The 19,266-nt window shown below is 43.1% G+C and overlaps 1 protein-coding gene across 5 annotated transcripts in view; it reads right to left on the reverse strand.

Moving 5' to 3' along the window:
- Positions 1-19,266, reverse strand: part of LOC117083389 (kalirin) — a 499,428-nt gene that overhangs the window by 278,214 nt on the left and 201,948 nt on the right. For all 5 annotated transcript variants that reach the window (XM_033210973.1, XM_033210972.1, XM_033210971.1 and 2 more), the window contains exon 3: positions 18,397-18,511. In XM_033210973.1, the coding sequence (XP_033066864.1) occupies positions 18,397-18,511 (115 nt within the window). The remainder of the gene's footprint in view (positions 1-18,396; positions 18,512-19,266) is intronic.

Consider the following 19,266-nt stretch of genomic DNA (forward strand, 5'->3'; position numbering starts at 1 on the left):
AGGAGAGAGGTGGTGGGGCTCCCTGTGCTGGTCATGCACTCTCTCTGCTGGGTTATGGGCGACTGTTCTCCACCAGCTGGCTTTCTGTCAAGCTGTAATCCAACTGCCAAAAGACCTCCTCAGGATCTACGTTAATTCATCCAGAGGTTTTTGTTGTTGTTTGTACGGGAAGTCACCCTCTGGCCTCTTTCCCAGGTTATTATTCCAAAGAGTTAGTGTCTTTTCTACCCATTTAACAACACATCTTTTGCCTCTGCACATCTGATTTGTGATGCCAGGGCTGGTGGAGGCAGTGGGGTGGTGCAAAGGCAGTATCTTATCCAAAATCTAAGTTTCAATTCTTCCTCTATAAAGTGGTTTGACTCAGTGTCTGTGCATAAAACTACCATGCTATCTTGCCTCACAGATGCACAGAACACTTGATCTTGAGGAAACATTCATGCTTATTCTGCTAGCTCCTTCTGCTACAGCGGAGGGTAGCAAGTTTCAGAGGCGGGAAGTGACTTGCTTTAGGTCACACAGTCAGCTGGATATCTTAGCCATTTGGACCAGGCATCTAATTGCCAATTGCCTTACTCCAGGTCTACAAAGTGAGGAGATTACGATTAATTGGTCTGGGGCTGGACTCCATCATTTTTAAAAGCTCCCCCTGGTGATTCTAATGTGCAGCCATGGTTAAGTACCACTGAAGGTAAAGCTGTAGAGATTTGTTTGCCTATTTCTAGGTCTAGGAACTACTCCTTGTCAGTTCCTCACCCTCAAGTGTGTCAGAAGCAAACCCAACTCTTGCCCATCAGAGTCCCAGGGAAACCCTAACTGGAGACCAAATGAGGAAGGTTGACAGTTTCTACCTTTTTAAAGTCTGCTACCTAATTCTACACAAATAACACTATTAAAAAACAAAACAAAACAAAACAAAAACAAAAAGACCTCTCATTGCAAACACCTGGAACAGGGATGTAGCAGTTTTTCTTTTTCTCTTCCAAGCAGGGCGGGGTAAAGTATTCAAAAGCACTGACTCAGGTCCCAAGGTCACACCCAACATTCGCAGGTATAGCCATAAAATGACAGGCCCAGAGGCCTAAAATCACTCAGCGGGATCTCTGCATCCACATCCCAACTTGTCTTCAATGCTGCCTTTAAACAAAATATTCTAAAAACCAAGTCTTCTCATACAGAACAAAGACAGTGGCTCACGCCTGTAATCCCAGCACTTTGGAAGGCTGAGACAGGTGAATTGCTTGAACTCAGGAGTTGGAGACCAGCCTGGGCAAGATGGCGGAACTGTGTCTTTACCAAAAAATACCAAAATTAGCCAGGCAAGGTGGCGCATGCCTGTAGTCCCAGCTACTATGGAGGCTGAGGTGGGAGGATAGCTTGAGCCCAGAAGGTTGAGGTTGCAGTAAGCTAAATTGCACTACTGCACTCCAGCCTGGGCAACAGAGCCAGATCCTGTCTCAAAAAAAAAAAAAAAAAAAAAGGCAAAGACTTGCCATGCCATGCTGCAAATAGTCAAAAGAGCATGCCACAGCTGAAGGGAGCTCCCAAAGAGAGCTCCAGGAATGGTGGGCAAATGCACGCAGTATCGGGCAAATGCACGCAGCCTTCCAAAGGATATACACCTTGGAGGGACCAGCATGAGGCAGCTGCATAAACCCTGATGTGTTTGTCAATCAGTAAGGTCATTTTACAGCCTTACAGGCTCTGAAACACAACTCTTGTTCACCAAAGGAAGAGACCCACTTTCTGAATCAGAGTGGCTTGGGGGCACAGTGTTTGTTTGGAAGGAGCTACTCTTAGCCAATAGAAGACATGAAAACTGTGAAAGCCCAAGGATCATTGCTCCTAGAAGTCTGGTCTAGCTGGCTAGGGAGAGAAGGTGGCAAAGGGGTGTGTTCAGATAGGAGTGGGATAGAAACTGACATCCCATTTCAGGACAGCAGCTTCCTGCCCTATTTCCTACCCTCCCTCACAGAGCTGTTCATCCCTTCCTTCTGGGTCATTCAGAACATGCAGCAGACATGAAATGGAAACCAAAGCACTACAGGGAAAGAAAGAACTGGAAACCAAAACCCACACAGCCCTCCCATTTTCCGCAGCTCTCCTCAGACAAACCCCAGGGTCACTCTCCTCTGGCCTTCTCTACCCTCTCCTTCTTCCCCGCCCTCCACTCCCCCATAGTCAAGCTATATGAAAAACAATTCATCTTTTAACTTTTTAAAAAATATATCATTATGATCATAGCACATACATCCGTGAGCAACAAAGACTGTGACCTGTCTAAGCACAGGGCCTCAGCCACCCCACCGTAAGACCCAGGGAGCCTTTCTAAAATGCGGAGTAAGAGAATAGAGCTGAGGGGACTCAAGAGAAACGGCAACAGTGCAGCCATGGGCTGCCTCCCATGGGGGTGCTGCCCCCAGCCTGGCCAGGAGACAGAGCAGCAACTCTCCTAGGCTTGGCCTACTACTGTGCCATCACCACTCCTCATTCTCTTGCCACCCCCCATCCCTGCCCTCTCACAGGAACCCCCACTCACTCTCCAGCTGGGCTCTGGTTTCCTGGCAGGCTAGGTGGAATCCTCATTAATAAACCACATGTTTCCTCCAGGAAACAGCCCTTGCTGTGGCTTGCGCACACCCTCTCTCCTTCCCTCCTCCTCTTTTTCCTTAAGTAGCAGTCACGTTCTTGAAAGCCCAGTGCTCTTTGCCTGCAGTACACAGACACATGCATAACCATCCCCACCAAAACACAATGCAACACCCCACACAAAGCCACCCCCCCAGGCCATGCCCACTGGATTTTACCAACCAGTGCAGGAGCTCTATTTCCTGCAGGGCAGGCGGCTGTTACCCTCTAGCTAGCCTGCCTTTCCTCTGACACCCAGCCAGGGTTGCCCTGGCAGACAGGACTGATGAGATCCCCATGGTTTACATAGTGGAAAAACCCTGTGATGGCTCAGACACTAGTGGGAACCTGGGAATTACAAGGGAGGTCAAAGAGCTGGAGTCGGGGGAGCCCTGTGGGAGGTGGAGGCATGCATGTTTGGATCTTGAAATGGAACAGGGAGGACCAAGGGCTCCAGGTCTTTGCTCCAAATCAGAATAAATTAGGCTGCCCCCATGCATAACTAGCTCAGAGGCTCAGGAAGCTCACATATAGGGTGGAAGAATCCCTCTACATATGACTTCATAGAGACCTTTATCCTGTGCATGCTGCTCTGGGGACCCTGCTGTCCCACAGGCAGGGTCTGTGTTAGGGGGCAGTGTATGTATGGTTGCAGCAAGCTGAGGACTGGTACCCTGGCCAGCTGGAGGACTCTGGGCCCATGACTGGACCCCTGCTGGACAGCATTCTACTCTTTTTAAAAGAAAGAGTTGGCCTGGCAGACCTCTACAGCTTCTTCCTGCCTTTAAGCTCCAGAATTCCAATTTCCTTTACAATCCAGGTCAGATTTTTACCACCAGTAAATTATGTCTGATTATGTCCATTTAACTGATATGCTTTTGTGGTTGCTCCCTTGGAAGGTTTCAGTTTTTGTCTTTTCCTGTGGATCCTGAAACCTTAACCAGACCACAAACCTCCTGAAGGCAAGAACTGGGTCCCTCCCCTATTCCCCACCCCATTAATCTGCAAATTCAGCCAAAAGATCATTTGATCATTCCCTCTGAGTTGGTGTGTACGTAAGAACTAAACAATTGTCTTGTGTATCCACAGAATTAAATCTGGACCAATGTGCAATCTTCCCAGTGGAGCACTCCGTCACAGTCAGAGCTGCAAGAGGGTGAGGAATGGTCTTGCCTTCCTCCAAGTCCAAAACAGGGAGCTTCTCTTCAGCCAGTGAGGGTGAAGCCTGAATTTCCTGCAAAGGAAAACAGCTTATGGTCTGGAGATCCAGGACATTCTCTTCCTGTGTAGGGAACCAGGGTGGAGTGCATCACAGGACAAGGTTCAGACCTTGTCTCAGGCACCAGGCCAAAACCTGGCACATGCATTACTAGCGATGGAAACAGATAAAATTCCAGCTCAGGACAGAACAGTCTGGGAGATGCAAGGGAGAAAAATGTACTTATTTTAGAGTTTTTTAGTAGTTCTCAAAACCGAGGCTGGTCCTCACTTGACCTAGAACAAATAGGGAATGCAGAGAGGAAGGAGGCTCTGAGAGAAAAGGAAAGAGGGGCCAGGGCCATCAGGACACATGTTTGAATTACGTCAGTAAATTATCCAGAAAAACATTTGTCCTTGCTGAGTCACCATGGCTGACAAAGTGCTCCCATCTAAGTTCCAGGAGAAATGGGGCTGGCTGTCATATTTGCCTAATTTAGGAACAAGAGTATACCTCCTTGGTGAGACTGAGTCCACTGCTGGTTCCCTCGCAGGCACCTCCATGCTCCGTCCCCTGGCAGAAGGCTCTGCCCCCCTCTCTGCCACAGTGCCAGTCCACCCACCTCTGGCCTGGGCACCCCCTGTGGTCACAGCCCCCGACAGAGGAAAAAGGACCTCCTGAAGGGAAACCTCAGTCTGGCCTCGGGTACTTCATGTCTGAAAGAGAGATCCTAGCATTGGCCCTAAGGAGTATGGGGGGTGAAGCCCTCTTCTTTTTCCTTGGGGAGCCTCCAGTCTAATTGAATTCAGCCAGTTTGCAAGGTGGTGCTCCACATCCTCAGTGGCAAGAAACAAAACCAACCATTCCGACCTGCAAGAGGTTCACCACCTCTCGGAGAGAAAGCTGTGTGGTTTCTCTCAGGACAGGCAGATCTCATAGAAGGGATGGGACTCACCCCCACTATATGAGTTTCCTAGATTCAAAAATATTTAAATGTCATTCAAATCACTTGTTTGTTTTGTTTAGGTAATGCTGGACTTTTGAGAACGAAATTCTGAATAAATCTTTTTTTCTAAAGCAATCTAAGAAGAGATGAGATGGGGTAGAGAAGGCGAGGGGGAGACTTTTTTTTTTAAATACAAGTGACAGTGGCAAACTGGTACAGAAATCTTCCGCAACTGATCAGTGCCTACATCCGAGTTAAATTATCTGCAACAAAACCCTAGTTAGTGTTGTTTTTCTTGTACTCATCTTCCATGTTGAGAGAAAGAAAATGTTGTCTGGAAAGAAAGGTCTGAAAAACAAATTATCTTCTATGTTCTATCGTCAATGTTCGTGGCTGATGAAAAAGGTCAGGGGGACACTGGGAGCTCCGACAGATAAGTTCGCTTGGGGCACTGCAACTTCAAGTCGACCAAAGATGAACGCAACCCCAATAGGAATGTTTTTTGTTAGTGATTTAGATTTTTTTTAAATTTGATTTTATTTAAAAAAGAATTATTATAGAAACACCACACCATTTATTTCCCCAAAATAGCATTATTATAAAACTCCCAGTTTCAACTGGCAATTATTACATAGCAGGTGAAACATGTTCACAAACAGTACTTTATCTATCATTGACTATAGTTCTTTGAGAAAGATTGTCTCAAACTCACTTGTAGTTGAGGAAGAGTAATCCTTCCTTTTGGTTGCTTAAATTTCAGTGTTTCAATAAAATTTTAAATGGTAAAGTTTGGAAAATCCCAGATTTAATGAGGAGACAACCAGAATAGAACCACTGGAGCCTCTGACAAAATCCATCTGTGTCTTCTTGGGCAGCTGAGCTCAGGTACTCTACCACTTGGTGGCAGCACACCTAAGCTGCCAGAAGAGTGTACAATAAAGGCAGTCTCTACAAAACTGAAGTGTCATAACATAGAGTATCAGTATCAAATATATGCCTGAAAACATACTCAACCCCAAACATCAGTGAAGGGCACATAATCAGACTTAACCAATGATAAGTAAAGAGAGAAATAGAAAATATAGTGAAAATGATATGTAATGGGGGAAAGACAAACAGCCCCAACCTGGATCCCAGTAACTAAAAAACACATCCTTTTTACCCGATGCTAGGCTGTCTCTCCTACATCTATATTCAGGGAACTCTCTTATTTTCAATATTCCACCCAAATGAATCCCAGCTAAATTTAACTCATCCTGATTACCTACCACAAACTCCAGAAACACCTGAATGCATTGGCGCTCATTTCACCTGACATCGAAGTTGACCTAATCAAGGTGACACCAGACACTTCAGCTTCCTAATCAGCTTGCTCTTGGTGAGCCATAGACTACAGTAGCCTAAAACAGAAATTAAATGACCACACCTAGGCTTTCCAGGCTCATTCAACATCGCTGCCTAGAGGCAAACTCCTAAAAGGCCTTTTTCCTAAAAGGCAGATAAGGACACCAGTTCCGATAAACACAAAAGAGGTTAACCACTTTAAGCCATGCCAGAACTGACTACACAACCAGCCAAGGAGCTGAAACACAGCCAGGGGCAAAACTAAAGAATCACCAAGGGCAAAAAAACAAGCAAGCCCTTTTTAGATTTCATATCAGATCCTAATTTTAATGTACGCTCCCTGTTAAGGGGCCATATTAGTTTAGCAAAGTAAAAGGAATCCTTGCCTGGGAGACCCCACAGAGCAGGTGCTGTGACTAATCCCTCTAGTCTTTCCCAAGTCAGGATAAGGTTTAGGTACACAATATATGGCCCTAAGTTAGGGTCATTGATGATGGTGATAAGAATGTTTGCACAATGGTGCCTGGGCAATGGTGAGCAAATAAATTTAGGGAAATGCAAAGAATAGGAAATCTCATTTGAAAACAGTATGGAGGTTTCTCAAAAAGTAAAAATAAAACTACCATATGATCCAGCAATCCCATGTCTAGGTATATGGCCAAAAGAAAGGTAATCATAATGGAGTACTAGTCAGCCAATACAAAGAATGAGATATTGTCATTTGCATGACCATGGATGGAACTGAAGGACATTATGTTAAGTGAAATAAGCCAAGCACAGAAAGACAAATATTGCAAGTCATATTGGGAGTATAAATTGATAAATTTGGAAATAAATTTGGTGATTTGCCCCACCAGCTTTAAAAAAAAGGTTCATAAAATAAGTAATCTGATTAAAACATGGGCAAAAGATCCAAATAGACATTTCTCAAAAGAAGACATACAAAATGGCCAACAGGTACATGAAAAAATACTCAACATCACTAATCATCAGTGAAATGCAAATCAAAACCACAATAAGATATCATCTCACCTCAGTTAGAATGGTTATTATATTAAAAACACACACACACACACACACACACACACACAGAAAATAACAGATGCTAAGGAGGATGCAGAGAAAAGGGAACACTCATACACTGTTGGTGGGAATGTAAGTTAGTACAGCAACTACAGAAGACAGTACAGAGGTTTCTCAAATAAATATAAAATTACCGTATGATCCAGCAATCCCACTGCTGGGTATGTAGCCAAAAGAAAGGAAATCTGTGTATCAAAAAGATACCTGCATTCCCATGTTTACTGCAGCATTATTCACAATAGCCAAGACATGGAATCAGTCTTAGTGTCCATCAACAGATGAATGGATAAAGAAAATGTGATATAAATACACAACGGAGTACTCTTCAGCCATAAAAAGAATGAAATCTTATCGTCTGCAGCAACATGGATGGAACTGAAGGACATTATGTTCAGTGAAATAAGCCAGGTACAGAAAGGCAAATATTGTGTGTTCTCACTCATATGTGGGAGCCAGAAAAAAACAGCTCACAGAGGTAGTAAATACAATGATGATTACCAGAGGCTGGGAAGAGACGGGAGAAGGAATAAAAGAGGGTGATTCATGGGTACAAAAATACAGTTCTATAGAAGGAATAAGATCTAGTGTTTGATAGCAGAGTAGAGTGACTCTAGTTACCAATAATTTATAATATATTTCAAAATAGATATAAGAGAAGATTTGGAATGTTTCCAACAAAAAAAAGATACATTTCTGAGATGGAAATCTCAATGCCTCTGACTTGATCACCACACATTGTTACATCTATCAAAATATCATATGCACCCCATAAATATGTACATTATGTATCAATTTTTAAAAAGCAAAAAAAAAAATAAATTATATCTGTAAAAACTAAAAAGAAGCCCATGATTGCTACAGATCTATCTCGAAGAAGCCACTTAAGATACAGAGAAAGGTTTATATAAAAAGATTTTTACTGAGGGTTACTTACAACACTGAACTTTTGGAAACAACTTAGATGTCTAGTGATAGGGTTAATTAAATATAACGCATCCCAAGATACACTATTACACATGAAAAGTTTCTAATGCTATGAAAATATTTCTATAGTATAATGCTAACTGGAATAAAGCAAGCAGCAAAACTGAAGAGACAATATAATTCAATTCTGTTTTTAAAAAGCTCTAGGCCAGGCGTGGTGGCTCACACCTGTAATCCCAGCCTGGTGTGGGAGGCTGAGGTGGGTGGATCACTTGAGGTCAGGAGTTCCAGACCAGCTTGCCCAACATGGTGAAACCCCATCTCTACTAAAAATACAAAAATTAGTTGGATGTGTGGTGGGCACTTGTAATCCCAGCTACTTGTGAGGCTGAGGCAAGAGGATCGCTTGAACCAAGGAGGCGGAGGTTGCAGTGAGCCGAGATCACTCCATTGCACTCCAGCCTGGGTGACAAGAGTGAAACTCCGTCTCAAAAAAACAAAGCTCTTAAAAAAGATAGGAAGGAAACATGTCAATATATTGTTATTATCTCTAGGTGATACAGTTATGAGAGCTTTAAAAAACTCTTAAAATATTTTTTCTGCACTTATTTTCTCCAGTAAAAGAAATATCCTTCTAATTTAAAAATACAGGCCAAAACTTTGTCACACTGTTAGGCACGTATATTCACTCATTATGTATATAGAACCTATGGCTGTAACTGCTATCACTATTGGCTCTAATCCTAAACTTAAGCATAACCCTAACCCTAACTTTGAAAAAGCAGTGCTAGGGACAATAAAGGACAAGTGACAAAACAAGGTCCCTACTTTCAAGCAAGGGAAGGAAGAGCAACTGCCACTGGTTGTCAGCCCCTTCTGTGAGCTAAATAATGGGCTAGGTACTTCACACGTGTTATCTCATCGAATCCTCACTACCATTGTGTTTGGTAATATCTTTATGCCTGTTTTATAGGTAAGAAAATTTTTAGCAAGCATGCACATTTCACCTCCCAGAGAGGGGGATTCTGGGGTTTATTCTTCCTAGGCTGGAATACCCTGCATAATTTCCAGGTGTCAGCATTTTCCCTAGAGCCCATTCTTTCTCTGTTATCATTCCACTCCCACCAAGACAATGCTGATGCCCACAGTCCCTTCTGAGAGTACACATGGAATATGCATGTGAAGGAGACTCACCACCCTCACTTATTAGGAATTCTTTTGTCCAGTGCTGGGTGGGTCCTTGATTTATCGCTAAGGCACTTACTGGTTCCTGGAATAACCAGGGCTGCTTCTCATAGTTACTTCATGACCAAGTGGTTTCCGCCTCTGATTGCTCCAGTTATTGTCCTCCAGGGAATCACAAATGTGTCTCTCTGCATTTGAAGCATGATAGCCAGCTCTTCCCCACTCCCAACAACCTGTCCCTGAGCCCCCGTAGCCCCTTAGCCCCACATGGACTGTGCAGGCCCCACAGACCTGCCAAGTCCTACAATGGTGGCATGGCTATGGAAATGAACGAGCCTCAGAATGTGCATTAACTGAGCACTAATTCCAGAATTGTACTTCTGACACCACAGCAATGCCAATATAGAAACAGACAGGCAGGTGGGTGAAGGAAACATCTCAGACTTAAGGAAAATGAACAAGATGATCATCGCTAGAATATGATAGAGACTACCCCACCAATGTAGGCATTAAGTTCGGGGTCCCTGCTACTGATAGTCTTTTATTAATCTCTTTAAATAGTTTCTATGGTCTTAAGTGCTTTTGTTTTCTCCCTACATCTCTTGGTATAATTTCGTAACTAAATCATGGTTGACTCTCACCCACAGATGAGCATAAATGAGAGTTAACTCATCTAAAACTGAACACAAACACCTGGGGGAGGAACTGTGCCGGACCCCCCCCCACCACCACCCTCACCACCCCCGTTGTCCTGCAAATCCACAGCCACCATGGTTGCCTTGGCCAGCAGAAGCCCAAGACTGAGGCAATTGCTACCTGTATTTCTCACCTGCAGCAACCTTCACACTTAGGTTCCAAAGAGAAGCTTCAGGAAAGCAAGTTTGAAGCATAGTGGTCCCTGCCCACCATTGTTAGATCCCTTTCCTACCGCCCTCTTTCATTGCCCCTCTGTTCCAAATCCAGTCTTAGCCCATCCTTCAGAGTTCACCTTCTTACTCTCCCCAAATCAGTCCTCTCACTCTGCCACCACTGCCACTTCCTTCACTCTGGCCTCCTCATCTCTTCACTGGATAAAAGCTTAGGCTCTGATGCTAGACCATCTGGCTCCAGATCATACTGGCTGTGTGCCAGTAGGCAAGTACTTCATCTCTCTGAGTCTCAGTTTCCTCATATGTTAAAGGGAATAATGATAATTTCCATCTCAGTGTTGTGAGAATTAAGTTAATGAATGTAAAATACTTATGACAATGCCTAGAATTGATTAATAAATGCTAGTTGTTATTATTACTATCTTTAACCCACATTATTGCAACTGTTTCCCCATTTCCTAGCCTTCTCTTCCATTCCATCTTCCACTCAGTTGCCAGAGTGAATCTTCTAAAATGCAATTTTAATTGTCATTCTCCTGCTGAAAAGCTCTTCGATGGCTTTTTTATTGCCTATTAGTAAAACTTTTTGAACTGGACCCATGGAATTCTATACGCCTCTCTGCCCTATCTTCGCCATTCTCCCAAAAGACTATGTGTTTCTACATCCTGAGTTTCCGGAACTTAACCTGACACCCTTTCACCTCCTTTGCCCACCCCCAGCGTTCCTCTGAGCCCTTCCCTCTGCCTGGCCCACTCCTACCCCTCTGTGCTTTTAGCAAAATTCTCTCAGGGCTTCTGAATCCTGCTCACGTCCCTTTTGAAGTCTTCCCACTCCCAGTCAACACTGATGCTATATGTTCCACATACTGGGAGGCCAGAGCACTGGGTTCAACCCTCTATTTCATCACTTAACTCAGGGTGCTACCCCACAACTGTGCACATGCCAGACTTCCCCAGACAATAGAAAGAGATGCAAACTAATGTTTGTGGAATCTACTGTGTGCCTGGCACTATGTAAGGACTGTATATACTTATCTTACTTAATACCAATAATGAATAAATTGAAAAGAATTTTACTTTTCCTTCGATATTGATATAAATTATGATATTTATTCTAAAGTACTGAGAAAAGTAATTATTATTAATTTTCCTTATTTCAGTTAACTAAGAGAAACTTCTCAAGAGACACTTTAGCATTGCATTAATCTATTAATAATTTGGTTTGGAGTTCTCAGAGTCAAAACCTGAGGTTCTTTTTCACTCTAAATTATGTTTAAAGATTCATCCATGTTGTTGCATATCACAATAGTTCAAAAATGCTAGTCACGGAAAACTACATAATGTACAATACCATTCTTATACAGCTCAAAAACAAGAAAGCTAAATAATATATTGTTTATGAAAATATGTGCTGAACTCTACCTCTCAAAAAGCAAAAGAAGGATAAACATAAAACCCAGGATAGTGTTATTTTGGGGGGAAGTAGGGGAGTCAGAATGGGGAGGAGCCCTAGGTAGCATTGAGGATAGAGGTGATGTTCTGCTTCTCAAATTGGAGGGTAGGCTCTCAAGTGCTCACTTTATTATTGTGCTTCATAACCTTTATATATACTACATCTAGTCCCTCATATGTAGCAAACATTGCTATCTATGTATGTTCATATATTTTTTGTTGCTATTATTATCATTATTACTATTACTGACCTCCTTTAGGGGAAAGACTAACAATTACGAGCATCTGGGTGCTAGAGAGAGACTGCTAGATAATTCCTCACAACACCCTTATGAGATAGACATTCTTTTCCCAAAATAAAAATTAGAATATTAAACTCAGAAATGGTGAATAGCATGCTCAAACTCTCCCTCTGTGCCAAATATCTTCCATTTGCACCTTGAATCCATTCTGTATCTTCTCTCCACTCCCCAGTGCCCTGGGAAGCTGACCTACATGGACTACACCAATGGGCTCCCCTGTCATCTGGCTTCTCAGTACATTCAGCCAACGACGACAGGAGATGAGACAATGGGAAGAGAGTGGGGTCAAGGTACCAATTCCCCCGCTCCCTGTCATGGAGTCACCATGATTTGGTGGCATCTTCCACTGAAGGCCACAGTTCCTGTCAGGCAGCCTCTCACAAACCTCTCCTCTCTCTTAGAAGTGGTCATGTTTCCCCTCCGTGCTGTTTCCAGGCCTGCAATGCCTGAGGGATCCAAACCTTGCTGGTTTCCCTGTTCCCACAGCCTTACAAACTGTCTCTTCGTTAAAGTCTTCCCAAATTACCCAGGTTGAGGGGCCATATGTTTCCTGGCTGCAGAAAGGTAAAGCTGGGATCCAAAGCTCAGCATCTTCCATCTAGACTAAGATGCCTCTTCATCCTTTGCTGCAAAAGCTGATATGACTCTAAGGAAGGTTATTACTAACAATTGCAGTTACTACTGTGGCTTTATGGTAGAAAGCTATTTGCTCTTCAGGGCTGGGGTTACACAGAGCCAACAACAGGGACACCTAACTGGTATTGCTGGAAATGTGTGTAAAAAGTATCTTGTTTATACATAGAAATTACAAACTGTTTATACATAGGGTTTAAATTTAAAATAGATAAAGAAATTAACAATGATCTTTAAAAGGTATAAGTTTTAGGGAAATGTAAACAATGTGACCTAAATGTTCTCAGTGGTCCTATTATCTGGCCCTTCCATCACCCGATCCCTCCCTTTCCTCCCCACATCCTCCTTTTATTGATGATCCCAGATAAAGAGCAAGGTGCCAACAACACATCTCAACAGGCCCTTCCAACGCAACATGTTTGATGACAGTAGTTTAGATAGTTCAGACTCTCTCATGCAGAAAATAGAGAGAGGAAACCCTTGCAGTTTTTACCCCTCTTCTTTCAACTGTCTTCCTGGTTCTCTCTGCTTATGCCTATTTTCTGATGATGCTGCACAAAGACAGTGCAAGCCATAAGCCCAGCTTATCTTTTGCTGAAATCTGTAGAACAAGAGCAAATGTTATCAAATAATAAGCCACAAGTAAAGGCACCTTGATTTGATTGACAACGCAGAATAAGTCATCCTAATTTCTTGTCATCTTTCCGCACCAATATGATAACCGCATTCCTTGGCAGAACACTCAGTATCTCAGTGGCACTGCTAAGAGCAGATTAAGTGTCAGATACATCAACTGGTGCCCTTAGGAGTCACAGAAAGAAAGTCGTGACAAAGCAGGCTAACAGTGATGATGAAGAGGAATCCAATGCAATAAAAGTAACCCAGGATTTCCTTACGAGATGTAGTACTTAGAAATTCCTATTTCAAGCATTTCGTCAACTCCCAATAATCACAGTGGGTAGATTATCCCCACTGTGGGCTAGGCCTGGACAGTTGTTTACTCTCAGACTGGATTTTCCTTTTGTTTTCTTTTCTTTTTTTTTATTATTATACTTTAAGTTCTAGGGTACACATGCACAACGTGCAGGTTTGTCACATATGTATACATGTGCCATGTTGGTGTGCTGCACCCATTAACTCATCGTTTACATTAGGTATATCTCCTAATGCTATCCCTCCCCGCTCCCCCTACCCCATGACAGGCCCCAGCGTGTGATGTTCCCCACTCTGTGTCCAAGTGTTCCCATTGTTCAATTCCCAGCTATGAGTGAGAACATGCGGTGTTTGGTTTTCTGTCCTTGCCATAGTTTGCTCAGAATGATGGTTTCTGGCTTCATCCATGTACCTACAAAGGACATGAACTCATCCTCTTTTATGGCTGCATAGCATTCCATGGTGTATATGTGCCACATTTTCTTAATCCAGTCTATCACTGATGGACATTTGGGTTGGTTCCAAGTCTTTGCTGTTGTGAATAATGCCGCAGTAAACATCCAACATATAAAGACACATACATGTGTCTTCATAGCAGCATGATTTATAATTCAGGCTGGATTTTCTATCCTGTCTCTCAATTTCTAGGGACATTCATCAGCTGATTATATCTGAGTATTTTCTTTACACTCCTTTCACGTACAAGTAACTGTAAGCAGATAGCAGACCAGGACAAAAAAATGATAGATAAGTGTAGGTGGATGACAGTAAAGATAACATGAGACCTCATGATGATAGGAATCATCCAGAACTTGTCTCATAGTAGACACTCAGTAAGTATTTGTCGAACTGAGTGGATGGAGGTATTGAAAAGTTGAATTAGAAGACTTTTAAGGTTTCTTCCCACCCTGTTACCTACGACTCCTCAGAATAAGATGATGGAAAACCTGAGTGACCTAGGAGATAGATGCCCAAACTCATCAGGAGCAAGACAGAGAAGTTAAAATGAAGGGACTCATCTCAGGCCAAGATGGATGCTGAATGAATAAGTCAGGACTGATCCAAGCTGTTACACCCCAACAGGATCCTTGGTCCTGGGTAATGCCCCAAAATTTCCACCCAGAGTCCGAGGGGACTAAAAAGAAGTTCTCTTATGATTTATGGTATAGATAAAATGTTAAGCGAAATCCCAGACCTTAATTTACTTAGGAAGTCTGAGAGTACTTAGATGCATATTGGTGGGGGTGGTAAGACTCTGTTCTGAGGCCCTGGATTTTATGATGTATTGTTGTTTCCAATATCACAGAAACCTAGAATTCAGGGCAGGAAAGATTCTTAGAAGTCATCTAAGCCCACCTCCAACCCAGTAGAGGAACTTTTTCTACAGCATCCCCAACAGAGGGTCATCTGGTCTTCAGCGACAGGAAGTTCACTTTCTCCAGAGGCAGCAGCATTGTTGCTAGACAGCTTCCATGTAGGCAGGTTCTTTCCCCTGATTCTAATGTCTACCCATTAATGCAACAGAGGCCATGCCTGTTCCCTCACTTCTGGGGCAGCTCTCCTGAAGTTAGGAATTGCATTTTGTTTTTTTTCTTCATCTTCATGCCTGCCAGCAAATATCCCTCATTCCTTCAACTGTGGAGACATGGATTGTGGGTGCCTTAATGTGCTGCTTCCTTGACAGTACTCTAACTGATCTATGTAGTTCTTAAAATGAAGCTGTCCAGATGAATGTTACAGAGTTGAATGCAGTGGTTCAGATATGGCCTGGCCTACAGAGAGGAGAGTGAGACTGTTTCTTCCTATTCATTTCTAAATTATCAACACTATCTGCTTAATCATCTATTCTAAAATGGTCCCCTAAATGGTCATTAAGTTTGCTGGTTCCTTAAATTCCAGGACTCTCTTTCAACACTCACTTGTTCTTATTTGTTTGTCTTCTGTTGGCTGGTTCATCTCCTATGCTACCAATGCACTCCCATCTTGGGCTGCCTTTTACTATTACTGGTTTGGCACTGGGTAGGGAAATACCCATGTTCCGCCTAAATTTCTCAAAATGTGTGTTTCTGCTCACTGCAAATCCTCAATCTACCTGGCATAGAGAAGTTCTAAGTACTTGTTGACCACATAATGAATAAATGCATGAATAAACAAGTAGCAAATGTTCGTTGGGAGTGGTAGCTCATGCCTGTAATCCCAGCACTTTGGGAGGCTGAGGTGGGTGGATCACTTGAGGTCAGGAGTTCGAGACCAGCCTGGCCAACACGGTGAAACCTCGTCTCTACTAAAAATACAAAAATTAGCCAGTTATGGTGGTGGGCACCTGTAATCCCAGATACTTGGCAGGCCAAGGCACTAGAATCACTTAAACCTGGGAGGCAGAGGTTGCAGTGAGCCAAGATTGCACCACTGTACTCCAGCCTGGGTGATAGAGTGAGACTCAGTCTCAAAAAAAAAAAAAAAAGCATCAAATGATCAAATGTCACCTACAGGCTTGATCACACCAGTGTGCATGTAACAATCCACTTCTAACAAGAGCCTGTCTTTTTAGCATCCTGAATCTGACCCAGATAAATAATTTCTTCTCACCAGTATCATCCACTGAGTCTAACAGGTAATTTTCATTGTTCCCTTTCTCTTCCAAATCCATGGCTGCACAGAAGAAAGTGGCAAATATAATCTGACCTGCTAAGTTATTCAGTTTTCCTACCCCAAACTTCACTGTCTTTAGAACAATCCTGTTCCATCCAACAGCCATTATGTGTGACATGTGGCCAACAGAATTAGGAAGTGACTGGTGGGCATGACTAGGCGAACTCTGTGGCCTGCCGGGCGCTTACGCTCTTCATGAATGCCAGTCCCTCAGGAGGCAGAGCAGCAGGCATCACAGAACAGTTCTTCCCACTTCCCAAGAGTCCCAGGCAATAGGACTCTTGCCGGCCCTGTGAAGAGCCTTCTGATTCTCAGGAGCGCAGACTGCAGTGATGTGACCACCCTCTGAGAGGCAGAGAGCCTGCATCTTGTGTGTTCCTTCAGTGATAATGTATTATTCCACCTTTTTCATGGCCTTCCTCTCAGCCCCTCTTGGGTTTTGTTCCCCTTCACCCCAGAGGAAATCTTTTCTTTTTAAATTACTTCCAGTCTGTTTTGTCCCACTGTTTCCTTAACAAGTCAGAATAAAGAAAAGTATTCTTCCAACTCTCTCCCTCTTTATTCTAAAGAAAAGATGAGCATGAATTAGTTGCAGCTATGTGATGAACATGCAGGAAAGAAAAATGTACCCTTTATATCTTCTGGGATCCCAATTTCTTCTGTCTTTAAAAGAACTGAGAGTTCATCACGGGTGCCTGTGAAAACTTCTATTGTAAATTGCTTCAGAAAATTCCTGGTTTTATGCCTGTTAGTCACATATTTAGGAAAAGTGCTTTAAAAAACTGCTTAGCTAAATTGCTAAATTACCTATATCAATCATGAATTATTTAGTCTACCTCCTTGCTTCTGAGACAGCTAAGAGTATTTCTTCTTTACAATGACCCCCTGAAAAAAAATCTTTCATCCTTACATTCATTGTCTCATGCGCTCAAAGTTTATAAGATCTTCTTCAGATATGACCCAAATCCCTTTTACTGGAACTTAAGACCTTTTATCTTTTTTCTGTTCCCAGTGGATATCATAAAGAAAAAAAAAAAAAACAGACACTATTCAGCATCTATTTGTTCATAGTCTTCTGTCTAAAGTTCTTCAGGGCTCACCATTCCATTCAACATCCTTCCAAGTAGGGGATGACTGCTCTTAAAATCCCCTTTACTACCTGCCCATCACCTCCCAAGCATCCCTTTACATTCATCTCTTCTTTAGCTCTCTGAGATGCAGTACTTGCCTCACTCAACATCTGCTTCAAGAACTTAATAACACATTCAAAAATTATCCCAGGTCTTCCAGCAAAGGCAAAGCTGGATCTATAGCTCCTCCCTGTAATTCACTAATTCTTCTATAAAATGCACAGAGACAAGATGAAGGTTTTGAAAGCCCAAGGAACCATTTCTTATTTGCCACAAGAAACAGTTCACAGGTTTTGGCTCCACTAAGAGACAGACAGCAGTGCTGTCGCTGCTCAAGAACAAAGATGGCGAGAGAGCACGGGGGCTGGCCTCAGGAGGGTTGAGTTCTAGACCAAGCTCTCCCACTGAGCCTTGTGAGCCACACACATCCTCTGCCAGCCCCTTTCCCTAAGCAGGACATGACACGTATCTGCCTAGATTGCTCCTCAGGGCTCTCCCAACTCTCACATCTTGTGGTTCTCCGACCAAGTGAAGGTCTTGTCTCTCCCTTCTCAAAATACATAAACTATGTCCTTGGCATGTCTCCCATACCCACCTTGTGGCCAGTGTTACCTAGACCAGTATTTCTCACACTTTTTAAAATTATCATCCTAGGACCTGAAGAAGCCTTTTTAGATCTTTTTTCCCTAATCACCCTACCCAGTGAAAATTTAATACCACACATATACTGTACATTGGTAGAGTATATATACCTGTGTTTAATACATGGAAAAAAATATTTTGCTATCCCCAACAACCAATTTTCACTCTCTTAGGGGGCAGTATCACTCCCACTGAAAATGCATGACCTAAATCAAGTTGAGTGCCTCCTCTAGCTAAGTGATACAGAATTGAGTGTCCAGAGTTGCCACTTTCAGCTCCCACCCCATTCACATGAATCCCAGCAGTAACAATGGGAATGAGGCAGACAATGGACAATGGTGTTCCAGGAACAGTTAGAATCCACTGGAAGGGCAGAAACCACTAGGGTCCCTGGCAGAGATGGAGGCTCCTTCCAAAATTGGCATCAGCCCAGCTTCCCTCCCGCTCCCCTGCAGGCCATTCCCCTTCCCCTTACCTTGGCACGCTGGCCAAATACGTCACTAGTTTCCGTAGGTCTTCCTGTCTTATTCTGTCATGATTGCTGCGCGCAGGGAAGGTCAGGATGGGTCCGCCTCGCTTATCACGACCCCCTGCAAGGATGAGGAAGGGAAGAGTATTTAAGAAAACCAGTCAGAAAGGAAAGCCACAGAGGAAAAAGAAATCTGTCTGAGTGCTGGGTGATCAGACAGAAATAGGGGATCCAGAGAAATCTGGTCACTGTTCAGTACAAGGCCAGGGGGTCGAGATGCAGGTAGCAGGTATGACTGTGGGCAAGTCTTTTGGCTTCCCTGGTGCCTCATCTGTAGAAGGCAGATGAAAACAGTACTGTGCACATTACAGGGTTGTTGCAAGAACTGATGAGTTGGCACATGGGGATGTACTTGGAAAAGTAAAGCTCTCTACAAATGTGAGATGATAATGAAAGTAGTGATAACTGTTCTTACTGAGAAAACAAGCTGGTGGAAAGTGCTATGTTCTTTGGAAATTTAATCTCTAATTTACTTCTCTTTATAGACCTCTGTGAGGTGGCAGTGCTTGTGATTAGCTGACTACTATGGTAAGCAGACCTCAAAGCATCCATCCCAGGATAGCATTACTGGGAGATTCTTAGATTCATAGAAAAAACATTAAGTATTTTCTACACAGCCAAAAAACCACCCTTGCCTGTCTGCCTGAGGTGCCACCTGTCACTCCTGCTAGAGGAGCACATGAATCTTATCAGAAATTAGAATGCTCAAAGTCTTAATCACTGCAAATGCATATGTACATACTAAGACTACAAGTGTTTTCTAAACATCACATTTAAAATAACTGGAAGGAGTATACCAAAATGACAATTGGTGTT

The sequence above is a fragment of the Trachypithecus francoisi genome, unplaced genomic scaffold (genome assembly GCF_009764315.1).
Source record: "Trachypithecus francoisi isolate TF-2019V2 unplaced genomic scaffold, Tfra_2.0 Lachesis_group0, whole genome shotgun sequence".
Classification (NCBI taxonomy): domain Eukaryota; kingdom Metazoa; phylum Chordata; class Mammalia; order Primates; family Cercopithecidae; genus Trachypithecus; species Trachypithecus francoisi.